The sequence below is a fragment of the Odocoileus virginianus genome, unplaced genomic scaffold (genome assembly GCF_023699985.2).
Source record: "Odocoileus virginianus isolate 20LAN1187 ecotype Illinois unplaced genomic scaffold, Ovbor_1.2 Unplaced_Contig_2, whole genome shotgun sequence".
Classification (NCBI taxonomy): Eukaryota; Metazoa; Chordata; class Mammalia; order Artiodactyla; family Cervidae; genus Odocoileus; species Odocoileus virginianus.
The window spans coordinates 34,591-50,972 of NW_027224319.1; the positions used below are offsets into that span (position 1 = coordinate 34,591).

Consider the following 16,382-nt stretch of genomic DNA (forward strand, 5'->3'; position numbering starts at 1 on the left):
TCAAAACTCTTCCCCCAACAAAAATTAAATGCAAATGAATAAAGTGATCGTCCCAAGAGCCGGCGTTTGTAGATAATTTACAATGAGTCAGTTCCCAAATTAAATGATTCACATGCCGCATCTCATTCAATATTCACGACACCCAAGACCGAGTTCAATCCCTGATCAGGGAATTAGATCCCACATTCTGCAACTAAGAGTTCACATGCTGCAACTATGACCTGGCACAGCTAAAGAAACAAATAAGAGGGTGACATGTACAGATGATGTTAAACTTGTGTTACATTTAAAGAAACACACACGACTTGAGAGAAAACGGAATTCATTGGCTCATGTCACTGAAAAGGCCAAGGGTATAAGGCAGTGCTGGATCTGGATCTCAGAGGCACTGGACATCTGTCTGTCTCTCCATTGCTTGTCTGTCTTCTGATTGGTGAGCATTCTCAGCCAGGTTCTTGCTTTGCACTGGCCAAGTGGCCCCCAGCAGCGCCAGGGTAACCTTCTACCAGTTCAGCGACCTGTGAGGGGGAAAAAGAGCCTCCGGACAAAGGTCCTCACTGAAGCTCTGAAGCCAGCTCTCATCAGCTAGGCATGGCCCATCCCTGAGTCGGTCAGTCACTGTTGAGGGCGGTGAGAAGGTGGTCCCCGGGGTCTGGCTCAGAACTGAGGAGAAAGGAGACCTCTCCTGGCTGTGTGATCCAGCAAAAGCGCTGTATCTCTCTGTGCAGAAATGTACTGGGAAACTTACACTGATGCCATTAAACCCCGTAAGCCCTAAGCCCTGGGCAGCCCGATCCCACCTCCTCTCCTCCACCCCGCACCAGGGTGCATGCGGCTTGGAAACAGAGCGCAGAGGCCTGGCCAGGAGCTCGGAGCCGGAGCCTGGAGGCCTGGGTTGGCAGCAGGGCTCCTCCCTGTTCTAAATGTGTGGCCTTGGGTAAGAGACTGAGCTGCTCTGTGCCTCAGTTTCCCCGTGTGGATAATTGTCATAGTTACCTCCCGGGTATGAAGACTAACGAGTTCAAAACACAGAAAGTCCTTACAATAGAATGGAACACACAGGACTGCTAAGTCCAGCTCTTCTTAAGATAGTGTGTGTGTGTATTTGTCTCAATTAAGTTTCTCTCAGCACCCCTTTATGCACTTAAAAATTATTGAGACCCCCTCAGAACTTTGGATTATATTTATTGATGTTTCCGGTATGAGAAATCCAAGTCAGAATATTTTGAAACAACTAATGCATGGTGAGTTAACCAAAATATTTTTAAGGAAATAATAGAGCTTCCAAAACAAAATAACAATTCATGAGAGAAGTGGCGTTGGTGTACAATTTAAAAAAATTTTTTAAGTTGTCCGACTTAATGGAAGGCAACTGGATTCTCTTGTCTGCTTTTGTGTTACTCACCAGATTAAATTTTGATGGAAACACATGAAGACAACCTGGCCTCACACAGATGCACAGTTAGGAAAATGAAAACTCTGTGGACCCCTTTAAAGGGTTTTAGGACCTGAGGGGTTGTCCGAGCCCCATCGCCTAAGAGCCAGCACTCCACCCACAGTTGTTCAACTGGGAAACAGACTGGCTGGTTGGAGAAAGATGTGGGGCAAATCGCTTCACCTCTCTGAGCCTCAGTTTTCTCTTTGAGAGGGTTGAATGTCCTGCTTCCTGTGAGGTGGTTAGAGCAGGGCCAGGCACACAGGTCAGTTCAGTTCAATTGCTCAGTCGTGTCCGACTCTTTGTGACCCCATGGACTGCAGCACGCCAGGCCTCCCTGTCCATCACCAACTCCTGGAGCCTACTCGAACTCACGTCCGTTGCGTCGGTGATGCCATCCAACCATCTTATCCTCTGTCGTCCTCTTCTCCTCCCACATTCAATCTTTCCCAACTTCAGGGTCTTTTTCAGTGAGTTGTTTCTTTGCATCAGGTAACTAAAGTATTGGAGTTTCAGCTTCAGCATCAGTCCTTCCAATGAATATTCAGGGTTGATTTCCTCTAGGATTGACTGGTTGGATCTCCTTGCAGTCCAAGGGACTCTCAAGAGTCTTCTCCAACACCACAGTTCAAAAGCATCAATTTTTCGGCACTCAATTAAAGAGCTCAATTAACACTGACTATTATGATTATTAAACTGTGGTGCTGGAGAAGACTCTTGAGAGTCCCTTGGACAGCAAGGAGATCCAACCAGTCAATCCTAAAGGAAATCAATCCTGAATATTCATCAGAAGGACTGATGCTGAAGCTGAAGCTCCAGTACTTTGGCCACCTGATGCCAAGAGCTGACTAAGGAAAAGATCCTGATGCTGGGAAAGATTTAGGGCAGGAGAAGAGGGTGCTAGAAAAAGAGCTGGTTGGATGGCATCACCGACTCAATGGACTTGAGTTTGAGCAAACTCAGAGAGATGGTGAAGGACAGGGAATCCTGGCATGCTGCAGTCCGTGGGGTCCCACAGAGTCGGACAGGATTTAGCGGCTGAGCATCAATAACAGTTATGATTATCAGCTCAGAGCCTGGCATTAGCAGGGGCTCTCTTTTTTCTTTAGGTTGGGTGTCTCCTTGGAGACAATGTTTATCCTCCCAAGGATGGCCTGGGCCTCCGTGTTCTCCAGGGTCACCCCGAGACCCCACACTCCTCCCAGGGGAGACCAGGCTGAGCCCGGCATGAGTCCTGTGTCGCCTCTCTGGCCATTGGCCTAATGTGGCCGCCCCCTGACGTGAGCCTGCCTGCTTCTGTCTGGCACGCTGGACGGGGTGTACCTGCGTCTGTGCCGGGAAGCTCGCCTCCTCAGCAGCTGGCAATTAGGAATTCACTCTTCTCCATGGACAGGGTCTAATCAGCCTGCCGATAATCAACAGCCCCAGAACATGGCCGCGATTCAGGAAAGATGATCCCCGAAGACTAGAACCACTTAAATCCTGGCATTGACCACAGGTCCCCTTGGAAACCCGTAACTCTCAGCGCAGTTTAGCCACTGAGCTAATTGATGTTCTCCAAGGCAGTCAGCTCATACCCGGGTGATCGAAATGGGCTCTAATTGCCAACATCCTTCAGGTTAGAAGCCCCACGTGTTCCCCCATCCCACCCCACCCCCTGAGAGGCCCGAGCAGGAACTGAGTCTCATGGCAAAGCGGTCCTCTGATTGTATCTAATTAATCGAAATAAGGTTCGCAGAAGGAATTAATTCAAGAACATATATCAGAGGAAGTCGTGACATGGGGATGGCTCACAGCAAAGCAGGTCAGGCGGCCTCGCTGGATTCTGTGAGAGGCAGCTCCTTGAAGGGATGCTCCCCAGCTTTGTAAAAAATATATATTTTTTATTTATTTATTTTTGGCTATGCTGGTTCTTCGTTGCTGCATGGGCTTTTCTCTAGTTGCGGAGAGCAGGGGCTACTCTCTAGTTGTGGTGGGCAGGCTTCTCATTGAGGTGGCGTCTCTCGCCACGGAGCACGGGTGGGCTCTGGAGCACACAGGCTTCAGCAGTTGCGGCCCTTGGACTTTAGAGCTCAGGCTCAGGACTGCAGCGTATGGACTTAGCTACGTGTGGGATCTTCCCGGATCAGGGATCGAACCCGCGTCTCCTGAATTGGCAGGTGGATATTTTACCACTGAACCAAGGAAGTCCCGTTCCTCTGCTTTTAAAGCTGCGTGCGTGAGGATGGCAGGGGTAGAGAGGAAAAACCACTGGCCTTGAAGTCTTTAGAACTGGGGTGAGCCTGGTGGTACCACCCAGAGGAGACATATGGCCTTGGGCAAGTTGCTTCACCTCTCTAAACCAGGCATCTCTCACCCATAAAGTGGGGTGTAAATTGTAAGTGGAAAGTCCCTGCACAGAGGAGGTTCTTGGTGTCCCAGTGTGGAGGTAAGAACTCCCCCCCCCCCCCCCCCACAGAGGGCTGTTTGACGACCTTCAAGGCTCTTTAAAAGGCAGAATCACTGGGCAAGTGTGACAGTGGGCCATAACACAGGCTCTCAGCTCCGGGGCCATGCTTGAGGCCAGGCTCACAGGTCTGTAGTGACTGTAGCGCCCTGCAACATCTGGGTTTGCCCCATCGGCTCTCTCTCAGGCATCATGCGTGCTAAGTCCCTTCAGTCGTGTCCGACTCTCTGCAACCCCATGGACTGCAGCCCACCAGGCTCTTCTGTCCATGGGATTTTCCAGGCAAGAGTACTGGAGTGGGTTGCCACGCTCTCCTCCCGAGTTCTTCCCCACGCAGGGATCAAACCTGCCTCTCTTATGTGTCCTGCGTTGGCAGTTGAGTTCTTTACCACTGCGCCACCTAGTGAGTGAGTGAAAGTCTCTCAGTCATGTCCGACTCTGCACTACAGTCCATGGAATTCTCCAGGTCAGAATACTGGAGTGGGTAGCCTTTCCCTTCTTCAGGGGATCTTCCCAACCCAGGGATAGAACCCAGCTGTCCCACATTGCTGGGGGATTCTTTACCAGCTGGGCTATAAAGGGAAGCCCAAGAATACTGGAGTGGGTAGTCTATCCCTTCTCCAGGGGATCTTCCCGACCCAGGAATCGAACCGGGGTCTCCTGCGTTGCAGGCGGATTCTTTACCAACTGAGCTATGAGGGAAGAAGGAAGCCCTCTGCTCCCATCTCCACCTTTGTTTTCATGTTTAACAAATGTTTGCTGAGCACCTGCCCTGCGCTGGCACTGTCCTTGGTGCTGGGGGTACCGGAGTGACCCCTGCCTCATGGAGTACAGAGTTTGCTGACGAAGGAGGCATTTATGAAAAAAATCACCCGAGAAGACTGGCAGATTCTGCGGGTCCCTCATTCCATCCCCTCAGCACTCACCTTTGCAGTGATACACAATAGCATCCTAAGATTCTCCACCTCAGGGCCCCCAGTGGTCAGCGCTTGTGGCAAGCTTAAAATGCCAGGGTGTTAACATCCCTAGGAGCCTCCTTCAACTCCTGATCAATGAGAGTCAGGAGGAAATCTCCAGCTACGTCACTCTGCCGAGTGGGACCCTCTGAGTCCTGCCCTCCTGTTTCTCAAGGGTAATCTGTTCACTACTGCATCTGCATTCATTGCCTTCTCTTCCCCAAGTCCCTCTCCCGCTCTGAGACCATCGCTTCCTGGGATCACCCTCCCAGCAAGCTGTTGGCACTCTAATCCTGTCTTAGGCTACAGATATAAAAACAAACTGTGACAGCTGCAAGCAAAGGCGAGATGTGGTGCCCCATCCCGACGAAGGGTTGTCTGAAACGACAGCCGAGGAGGAGGAGGAGTTGCCTAGTGTCAATCAGGAGTGAACACAGCCAACACTTGCTCTAGGGATGTTAGGCGGAAAAGTTGGTCTCACACAGCAGGGCTGGCATTCAGCAAGTTGTGTCAGCACTGCTTGGCCTCACGGGTGCGTCAGATCCGTCCACTCTGATTGGACATGTGCCCTGATTGATTGATGCCTGTCTGGTACCAGAATATCTGGAATATCATCCTCGAATAAAGTGCTTATGAAATTGTCAAAGGGTTGGGGGAGCCGTCCTGCAGAAAAATACCACAGAAGCACCCTGCCAGGAAAGCTGTTTTCTCTGTTTGTAATCAGGAACATGAGGAGACCACCGAGAGAATCACTCATCTTAAGAACCTGCTACCAGTCAGTCCTAAAGGATATCAGCCCTGAATATTCATTGGAAGGACTGATGCTGACACTGAAGCTCCAATACTTTGGCCTCCTGATGCGAAGAGCTGACTCATAGGAAGAGACCCTGATGTTGGGAAAGATGGAAAGTAAGAGGAAAAGGGGGTGAGAGAGGAGGAGATGTTTAGATAGCATCACCAACTCAATGGACATGAATATGAGCAAACTCCAGGAGATAGTGGAGGACAGGGAAGCCTGGTGTGCTGCAGTCCATGGGGTCACAAAGAGCTGGACATGACTTAGCAACTGAACAACAACAACAACTTGGAATATTATTCAGCAATCAAAAAGAGCAAAGTAACAAGACATGCTATATCATGGATGGACTTCAAAGCATTGTGCCAATTGGCAAAAGCCAGGCATAAGAGACCACATGTTATAGATTTTATTTGTAGAAAATATCCAGAAAACACAAATGCATGCAGAAGAAGTATATGAGTGGTTGCCTGGGGCTAAGAGTGGGGAAAGAGATTAATTGTAAATGGGCACGGGGATTTTATTGGGGGTCTGAAAATGTTCTAAAACTGATTTATAATGGTAGTTGTACCACTAGGTAAATTCACCAAAAATCACTGAAGTATTTCATGCAATAAATAAATCTTAGGATATGTAAAATATACCACCAATAAAGTTCTTATAAGGGAAAGGAACATACTATGATAGCTGTGAAGCTGGCCAGAAAGGTGCTGTCAACAACCGACTCTAGATGCACTCAGAGCTGGAGTTTGGAGAGCAGGAAAGTGCTGCAGAAACAGATCACTATCGCCTTGCTTTCCAGCAGGAATCATCAAAGCCACCTTCCCAATCTCACTCCTTCCCCATGCACAACTTCATGTGCTTCCAGAACTACAGCTGCAAGGGAATCTGGGAAATGCAGTTTCTGCTTTCTAACCTCCACAGTTGAGGAAGTACCCTCAGTTCAGTTCAGTTCAGTTCAGTCGCTCAGTCGTGTCCGACTCTGTGACCCCATGAATCGCAGCACGCCAGGCCTCCCTGTCCATCACCAACTCCCAGAGTTTACTCAAACTCATGTCCATCGAGTCGGTGATGCCATCCAGCCATCTCATCCTCTGTCGTCCCCTCCTCCTCCTGCCCCCAATCCCTCCCAGCATCAGGGTCTTTTCCAATGAGTCAACTCTTCGCATGAGGTGGCCAAAGTACTGGAGTTTCAGCTTCAGCATCAGTCCTTCCAATGAATACCCAGGACTGATCTCCTTTAGGATGGACTGGTTGGATCTCCTTGCAGTCCAAGGGACTCTCAAGAGTCTTCTCCAACACCACAGTTCAAAAGCATCAATTTTTCGGCACTCAGCTTTCTTCACAGTCCAACTCTCACATCCATACATGACCACTGGAAAAACCATAGCCTTGACCAGACGGACCTTTGTTGGCAAAGTAATGTCTCTGCTTTTTAATATGCTATCTAGGTTGGTCATAACTTTCCTTCCAAGGAGTAAGCATCTTTTAATTTCATGGAAGTACCCTAGGATACTTCAAAAGTATCCTCAGATACCCTAGGATACTGATCTAGAGAATGTGAGGAATAGGAGAAAAGGGGGCTCCAGATGGAGGGAGAAACATAGACAAAGGTCCTGAAGTGTGTTTAGGAAACAGAAAAGAGACCAACTGGGCAGGCCGTGGCAAGGATTTTATTCTAGGCAAGTTGGAAGCTACTAAGAGGTCTTAAGCAGTATGGTTTCCATAGTCCTATCTGCCTCTCTCTGGCTGCTGTGTGGACAACGGCCTTTTGGGGACAAGCGTGGAAGCCAGAGACCAGCAAATGATGGTGGCCAGGACCTGGAGGTTGGCAGAGGAACTGGGAGAAAATGGGTGGACTTGAGACACATCTAGGAGGTAAAATTTATAGGACATGGTAAACGCTGGATGCTAGAGGAGGGGTTGGGTAGAGATGAAACCCAAGTTTCAGATTAACCCTAATCTTAATTCTCTCTTGGTATCCTTTTCTTTGAACTGGAAATGACTATGATGGGTAATTAATTCATTCAGCAGGTATTTACAAATCATCTACTATATGCTGGGCAGTGGGATAAAAGTGCTTTGCCTGATGTCTGGGCCCAGAGTAAAGAGGAAGATTAGGAAGAGCTTTCTTTTTCTTTCATCTTTCAGAGCTCACCTCAAGTGCCCCTTCCCCCAGGAAGGTTTCCTTGATTCCATTCCCAAACCACACGGCTCTCTCACGCTTCTAAGGGGCCGTGATCAGCGCTAGACAACAGGTAGAGAAATGGGCCACATTTCTCCTCGAAGAAAGGAATGGGCCAACAGACCTCAGATTTCCAGTGTTAGCAACTCTAGGAACATTGATCTTTTCCCCACTGGCCCTTTGTTTATGCTCGTTATTTCTGCCTGAAGTGTCTACCCTCTTATTCATCCTTTGACTCAGCTTGGATGCTTCCTCCTCCAGGAAGCCTGCTTTGCTCAGCCAGACGGATTTGCTCTGCCATCTGTGTCTGCCCAGCATGCTTTACTAACTGCAACGTGGTCTGGTCGCTCTCAGGGGTAGAGGGGAATCATTACGTGACTGGGGAGGTGGGTGCCTCACTCTTCAAATGGCCCCATCTCTGCAGAGGTAGCAACAACCCATGCCGAGCACGGTTGGAAGGAGCAGAGGGTAGGGTGCATTCCTGGGCAGCCCTTCACTTCTCCACACTCAACTGCCATTCAGCTTCAGAAGGACACAGCGGGGCTTCCCTGGTGGCTTGGTGGTGAAGAAGCCACCTGCCAAAGCAGAAGACACGGGTTCGATCCCCGATCCGGGAAGATCCCACAGGCGGCAGAGCAACTGAGCGCATGCACCACGATCACCGAGCCTGTGCTCTGGAGCCGGGGAACTGCAGCTACTGAAGCCTGCGCCTACAGCCCGTGCGTCCTAACAAGAGAAGCCGCCGCAATGAGAAGCCTGTACAACTCGAGAGCAGCCCCCACTCGCCGCGACTAGGGAAAGGCCCTCGGAGCATCACAGACCTAGAGCAGTCAAAAACAGTAAATAATTGTTTTAATCAGCAAAAAAAAAAAACACAGCCAAACAGTCCTGTGTATTTTTTTTCAAAAACGGACATGACAGCCCACCTCTTGGGGCTGCCGTGGGATTAGCTGAGTAAGCACCTGCAGGCCCTGAGCCCCCGGGAAGAGCTCTGTAAGTGGCCCCCATTACCTGTATTAGGGTGTCTGCCGTCCAGGGGGGCTCTGAGCAGAGAGTTTCCTGCTAGGGCCCCGCTTGCCCTGATGGTCCAGCGAAGAAGAGCCAGAGGGTCTAGAGGCGGGGCCAGCCCTACCTTCAGGCACCTCAGGCGCCTAATCTCTGTGCTGGTTCCCTCATCAAAAAATAGAAAAATCCATCAAAGGCTCAATTGTTCAGCAGACTTCTGCAAATATTAATGGAGATGACATGTGTGAATATATAAGCCCTGAGTTCCTCCAACCCCAGCCCACCCAAACTGTGGTTCCTTACTAAGGAGGGGAACTGAGTCTCAGACACCCTTCCAACCCTTCTTTCCCTCTCCAGGAAGCTGACCAAATACTGTCTGCAGAAGAGCTAAATAGCCCACCCACCCACCAAAAAAAGAAGGTGTGTAACGCACAGTTGAAGACCCAGGGAAATTTCAGAGCTTGAGTCAGAAGTGGGAAGGTGGCCACAAATAGGCCAAATTCAGCCCCAGTCACGTCACTTGAGCTTTCTATATGTTGGTTTCCTCGTTAGGAAATTTGGCCTAATCATAGTAATACCTAGGATCATTGTGAAGATCAAAATTAATATACGTAATGTGCTTAAGAACTGCCTGACACATAGTACATGTAGGGTGTATGTCACTATTATTATCGTTATTTGATTCACATGACGTCAAAGTTTTTGGATTGAAGTGCTGTCAGAGAGCCTCTTCCATTTTTGCCCAAGTCCCCACCACTCCTTCTTGTCCTACACCCAGCCTGCCTTCCTGCTCAGCCCTAGAAGGCCCCTGGTTTGAATTCGCAAACACAGCCTGGTCCTTTGTCCTCATTGTGCCTGCCAGATGACACATGAACTCTCGGTTCCTGCCAAGAATGATGATGATTAGAAAACTGGGCCAGACCAGCCCTGTCACCAATCAGGCAAACTCAAGTCAGGGTCCCGAGCTGCCTCCCACACCCGTGGCTCTGCCCCAGCTGGCTGTGTGTCTTCTGGCAGGTCCTTCCTCTTCTCCAGGCCTCAGTCTCCCCAGGTGTCAAATAGGCTCCAGAGCTCCGTCCACCTCCCAAGCTTGTTCTGAGCTGGGGATGGTGGAGAGGACTTTTCACCCCTGCAAGATCCCTGATTCCTCTCTCAGCAGAGCTGGGGAGCTCTTAGCCTGTCCCCTCTCAATGCTATAAAGAGAAATCCCACACCAGCTGAGATATAACTGCAACCGCCGACGTTATCCAGATGCAGGTTTTATTAACACGGATAGGAGAGAGGTGCCTAGAAGGATACATATGAGCTGTGACTTCCAGGGCGACGTTTACAAATTCCTGCACCTGTTTATTCCCGCGGCCAGCACACAGCACAGCATCACCTACAATGTTTCTCCCAAGCGGAACACAGCTGTGGGGAGAGGCTCTTCCCACCCACAAAAGGATGCCCAAGAAGAGAACGAGATCCTGGGTGCTGGGGGCGAAGTTTATACATGGCAAATCCTGGCACATGGCAAGGGCTGGAAGCAGGATCTGAACATGTTGGCTTCAACCCCACCCACCCTCACTGGTTGCTCACATCAATGGCACCCTGTTCCACTCTGGGGATCCCTTAGAAGACACACGCTCATCTTAGGGCTAGGGAGGGGAGCAGGCCTGCAGGGGTGGGGGGAGAGGGACTCTGGGGTCTGTCGCCTCGCCAGAGATACCGAGTGGGGTGACACAGGGTTTGAACTCATCGGCTGGCTTTCTCACATCCCTGATGTAGGTAGGCAAGGCCAAGGGTTTGACGTGTATGTAAACTGGGGGGCTCGGGAGTATGGTCAGGCATCTAAGGAGGAGGGGAAAAGGGGGGTCACAGGGAGTAGGGTGCACAGGGCTCAAGACGCTCCTAGACCACAGACTGAGTTTCCAGGCAACGGGGCTCAGCCCTCCAGGGGCTCACCAGCCCAGGCTGCCCGCCGCCCAGGGTGCTGCCGCTTCTCTTCAGCCCCCTGCCCCCGGCTCAGGTCGTTGAGCAGGCCCAGCAGAAGGCTGGCTTGGCCGCAGGGTCCCCGGGGTCCGCACGGGCTCCCCACGGCCCTCTTTCCGGGATGCTGGCGTTTCTCGGGCAACAGCTGTCCATCCTCGTCCTCGTCTCCGTCCTCCCCTGCCTCCTCCCAGCTCCTTTGGGCCTCGGAGTCCACCAGTCGTCTGCCTGGGTGCTGCCTCTTGGCGACAGCGTACCCAAGCCAGGAGGCGCGCCGGCCGGGATGCTGCCGCTTCTGCTGACCCGCGTCCACCGCCCAAGCCGCCATGTCGTCCCTCCGGCCGGGGTGCTGCCGTTTGCGGAGTCCCGCGGCCCCTCCTTCTTCCCCTTCTCCTTCCACTCCCTCGTCTGCCTCCTCCTCCCTTTTGCCAGGATGCTGACGCTTGGAGAACCAATCGGGTTGAAAGATCTGGGACTCTGGGGAAGGAAAGAGGCCAATGAGGGACTCCATGACCCCCGGATGCCCCCTCCAGCCTTCCTTCAGGCAAGACAGATTCCCACAGCATTCGCCCAGATTCATGGCCTCACACCTGCCTCTCAGGCCTCACAGACCCAGGCACACTCACATGGGTGGTCAAGGGCATGGCCTCTGGTTCCACTCCCTAGCTGTGTGACCAAAAGCTACTCAACTTCTTTGAGCCTCAGTTTCCTTCTGAGTAAAATGGGATGTGGAAGGGTAATAACAGTACCTATCTGAGGCTTGGTGGTTCAGTCGCTAAGTTGTGTCCGACTCTTGAGACCCCATGGACTACCATAGCCCTCTCTCCACAGAATTCTCCAGGCAAGAATGCTGGAGTGGGTTGCTATTTCCTTCTCCAGGGGATCTTCCTGACACAGGGATTGAGCCTGGGTCTTCTGCACTGCACACAGATTTAGGATCTGACGCTTAGGAAGGTCAAATCCTGCTACGAGGTGTTTGAAGTACTTAGAAGGGTGCCTGGCATACCAGTGCCTAGTATGAACAGGTGCCTAGTAATTCACACTGTAACACACAAAGAAACTCTCTCTCTCTCTGGCACAGACTCTTTCCCACCAAAGGTCTGCCTTCTGAAATATTCCCAGAACTGAGATGGAAAAGGAATCTGATCCCAGGAAGCAGTCAACTCGCCACCTGCCGAATGTGTGGCCAGGGGGAGTTTCTGAAAGGCAAGAGGCTGAATGACTAAGAAGCTCCCTCCTCTGTGGCCGGGTTTCCCCTAACCCTCTCTAGCGGCGTCCTTCTCTCAACCCGCAGCCCCACACAGTCCCAGCCCTCACCGGATACGCTGTCATCCTGGTCTCGTAGTTGCTGGAGGTCTTCCCGGAGGAGGAGGAGGCGCTCCGCCTGCCGCAGGAGGTCTTCCAGGCCCTGTTGCTCAGACAGGTTCGCCTCCTGCTGGGCCACATCCGGCTGTGCACGGCCTCCAGGGACACCCATCAGGGTCAAGGTCAAAGCCATGGCTAACAGAAACCAAGGGCCAGGCATCTTGGTGTCTAGGGTAGGGAGACAGGACAAGAACATGGGTACACCGCTGCGCTACCCTCCCAGCCTGCTCTATGGTTCCCTTTTCTATCCCCCCGATACCCGAGGCGGGGCGGGGATAGGGGGGAGTTGCAGGGGTGTCAACCTGTTCAAATGTCCTTCCGGGAGCAGGACCATCTGCCACGTTAGGGCGAGGTCAGCTGGAGGATCTGCCTTGAGTCCTGGGCATCCTCAGCGTAAGGATGCTTGGACAGCCTGCTTGCCCCCAGGTCTACCTGTGAGAGTCAGGAAGCCACGGGACCCCATCTCCACCACCACTTCTCAATGCCAGTCCTGGAAATGACTTTCCAGGAGTGTAACCACCAAGATTGCAGCGCGGGCCCAATGGCCAGGATGCTAACCTGCAGCGTCGCAGGCTAAAATTCTCCCCCAAGGTTCACAAAGCAACGGTTTATTCCAACACGCCTTCTACTGCGTTCTGATTGCAACCCTGACTATTTCTAACGCTAAGATTCTAGGGCCAGGTTAGGAATCAAACTCTGACACTAAGAGGCTAATTTCAATAGGCTAAAATCCTATTTCTAGCTCCGAGACTGAGATTCTCAGACTGAGGTCGGTTGTCACCGTGAACATTCTGTCTGTAAGGTCCGGATTCGAATTCTAACTCCCAGGCTCTCCCGCCGGTGCCCTGACTGCCCAGCGCGGCCCTCGGCATCCTGGCGCGGACCTGCAGCTCGGGGAAGCCCGGCAGCAGTGGAATGCGAACCTCCCCGCGATGCGCGGCTCCAGAAGCCCGGACGTGCACGCCTGAGGGACCGCCAGCCCTTTGCCTGCGCCGTGGAAGACCCGGGGGTGCAAGCGCAGCGCCCCTCCAGGGCGTGCTCCGAGCTCCAAAGCCGCCGCTCTCCGCGGGGCGCATTGGAGGGAGGGCAAAGCGCCCCCCTTTCCCGGGCCCCGGACGCCGCCCGCGGGGAGAAGGGACCGAGAGTGGTTACCTGCCTGGCACGAGCTCCGCGGACCGGTCCGGGATCCTGGGCTCCAATCCGGAGATTCGGGGTCTGGGGTCGGAGGGTCAGGAGTCGTGGAGCGCTGGTAGGACCCGGGGCGCCGGTTGCCCTCCTCGCCGCGGGGCCGCTGCTTATATCTGCGAGAGGCGGCGGCGCGGGTGAGGTCAGCGCGGAGGGGTCGCGGCCGCCGGGAAGGGACGCTGACGGCAGCGGGCCCCGTGGGTACCCCGCCCGCCGGCCCGCCTGCCCGCCTGCCTGCCTGCTCCGCCGGAAATCTGGGGCGGGGGCGGCGGGCGGAGGAGTGGGGGGAGGAGGCACGAGCCACAGAATGGGATGCTGGAGCGGGGTGGTTTCTGCATCCAACTTCGAAGGTCTGATGGCTAAGAGAACACCCGGGTAGGGGACAAAGGCAGAGATGCTGAGAGAATCGCAGAGATGCGCACAGGACAGAATCGGAGGTGGAGATGGAGACAGCGATACAGGGCAGACACACGCCAGAGAGACAGAAAGACGCAGAGACAGTCAAGACGGGGGAAGGAGTCGGGGGCTGTGGGGGAGAGGGAGGGGGAGTAAGGGAGAGACCGAGAGAGGAGGAAAGTGGGCGAGTGGACCTGGGCTCTGATCTTGACTGTGTTGCCTCTAGAAAATGTCTCCCCCTCTCTGGGCCCAATTTTCTTTTCTTTTCTTTTCTTTTGGGGGGGGGGGGGCAATTTTCTCATCCCTACAGTGAGGGAGGGCCGCAGTTTCTAAAATTTTAAAACTGTGATGGACATGAGTTTGAGTAAACTCCGGGAGTTGGTGATGGACAGGGAAGTCTGGCGTCCTGCAGCCCATGGGGTCTCGAAGAGTCGGACACGAATGAGCGACTGAATTGAACTGAACTGGTCTGTTGGGCTTCCCAGGCGGCGCTAGTGGTAAAAGAAGCCACCTGCCGATGCAAGAGACACCGGTTCGATCCCAGGGGCGGGAAGATCCCCTGGAGTAGGAAATGGCTACCCACTCCAGTGTCCTTGCCTGGGAAATCCCATGGCCATGTAGTCTGGGGGGCTACAGTCCACGGGGTCGCCAAGAGTCAGACACCGCTGAGCGCACACAGGCTGCCACTAGTTCACGGCGGGTTTTGTTTCATTCCCACAGTGTTTTGGAAAAAACTCTTGAGTAAGCAATGTTTTACAGCCAGGAGAACTCAGGGAACTTATGGATTTACGGCTTCTCTTGAAAATCTCTAGGGAAAAAAGTGGGCTTTCATTTCCTCCTGACAACAGCTGCCCCGGGTCACCACACCCTCCACCAATTTCTACTGTCTTCCCAGTGTGTTGCTGTGGTCATGGAGACGGGACATTGGAGTCTGTGACTCCTGAATAGGAGGTTTTATTTGAATCTACATACCCCAGGCAAAGGAAGTGAAGGGATAGAGGGAGGAGAAAAGCAAAGATCCCACGGAGCTTGTGCACCAAGCAGTCCCCGAAGTCAGATGATGCCTTGGAGGAGAGCATTGTCACACTAGTCCTGGGAACAGCCTCCATAGTGAAACAGTTAGTGGGCACCCACAGTATGCCAGGCTCCATGGTTCAATGCCTGAACATTATTCTGCCTCCCCTTACAATTGTTCTTCAGGCTAAAACTTGGAGTACCTGTTGTATGTCTCAGGCCATGCTGGTGGTTTGGCAAGGGGAATCCGAGAGTGTTAGTTGTTACTCCTTTCCTTGGCAGAGCATCTAACTTTCCAGGCATGTCCACCACCTCATTGCTTCCCTACATCACCTTTACAGCAGCCTTATATCACAAGATAAGTGAAATAGGGACTATTAGTCCCACTTTACAGGGACATAGAGACTTGGAGAGGCAGAAAGACGAGAGATGGAAGGGAACTTTGAGATCATCAGCTATAGTTGGCTCCTCATTCTTAGGTGAAGATACTGAGGCCTGGAGAGGTAACCTGACCACCTTCCCATCTCCCAGACACATTTTGTGTCCCCAGGGTCAGAGGTTGGATGGGGGTGGATTACAAATCTGAAATTCCAGACTTGATCTCCCAACCAGACCCCAGGATTGAAGAACTGCCATCTAGCTAAGCATTAAATCAGACAGACACATAGGCCTGTTACCTTTCATATATAGTAGTGGAGGTGGAAATCAATACCATCTCTCTGGGTGGCAACCTGAAAATCTAATGCACAGGTACCTTCCCCAAGGCTTCACAGGTGGCGCTAAGAGTAAAGAACCTGCCAGCCAATGCAGGAGACGTAAGAGATTTGGGTTTGATCCCTAGGTGGGGAAGATCCCCTGGAGGAGGGCATGACAGCCCACTCCAGTATTCTTGCCTGGAGGATCCCATGGACAGAGGAACCTGCGGGCTACAGTCCATGGGGTTGCAAAGAGTCAGACATGACTGGGGCAACTTAGCACGTAGTATGCACCTTCCACAAGACAATCCCATTTCCCAGAATTGACCCTATAGACACCCACACTTGCACATGAATTACATACACAGGATATTCAGGGCAGCATGACTTACAGAGGCCAGAACCGGAAACAACCTGGTTCTCTGTCAATCAGGAGAGGTCTGCTTGAATCGACTGGGGCCTCTCCAGAGCTACAGGTACTAGGTCACTCTTAGCCGGTGTGCAGTAAGCTCCAGGATGTATTGTTAAGTGAACAAAGCAGAGCAGAGAACAATTTTTACATCTGTGTGATGGCGCAGGAGAGGAACTGTGGTCCTCGTCTTCAGAGACTCCCTCCCGAGGGATGAAAGGGAACAGAGCCAGGGACCTGGGGGCTGGAGAAGGGGAGGTCAGGTGGGGGCTTGCTTTCACTTGCAGCCCTTAGAGGTATTTGGATTTTTTCCTCTGGGCAGGATTCCCTGTCCACAAGTTCAGTTCAGTCGCTCAGTTGTGTCCAACTCTTTGCAACCCCATGGACTGCAGCATGTCAGGCCTCCCTGTCCATCACCAACTCCCAGAGTTTACCCAAACTCATGTCCATTGAGTCGGTGATACCATCCAACCATCTCATCCTCTGTAGTCCCCTTCTCCTCCTGCCTTCAATCTTTCCCAGCATCA

At 52.4% G+C, this 16,382-nt stretch overlaps 1 protein-coding gene across 1 annotated transcript; it reads right to left on the reverse strand.

Moving 5' to 3' along the window:
- Nucleotides 1–10,070: 10,070 nt before the first annotated feature.
- TRH (thyrotropin releasing hormone) lies at nt 10,071–13,392 on the reverse strand. Its single transcript, XM_070463431.1, has 3 exons — nt 13,309–13,392; nt 12,109–12,324; nt 10,071–11,268 (listed from the first exon to the last, which is right to left on the reverse strand). Exons 2-3 carry the CDS (start codon nt 12,314–12,316, stop codon nt 10,748–10,750), a joined length of 729 nt encoding a protein of 242 aa, XP_070319532.1. The 5' UTR covers nt 12,317–12,324; nt 13,309–13,392; the 3' UTR covers nt 10,071–10,747.
- Nucleotides 13,393–16,382: the final 2,990 nt, after the last annotated feature.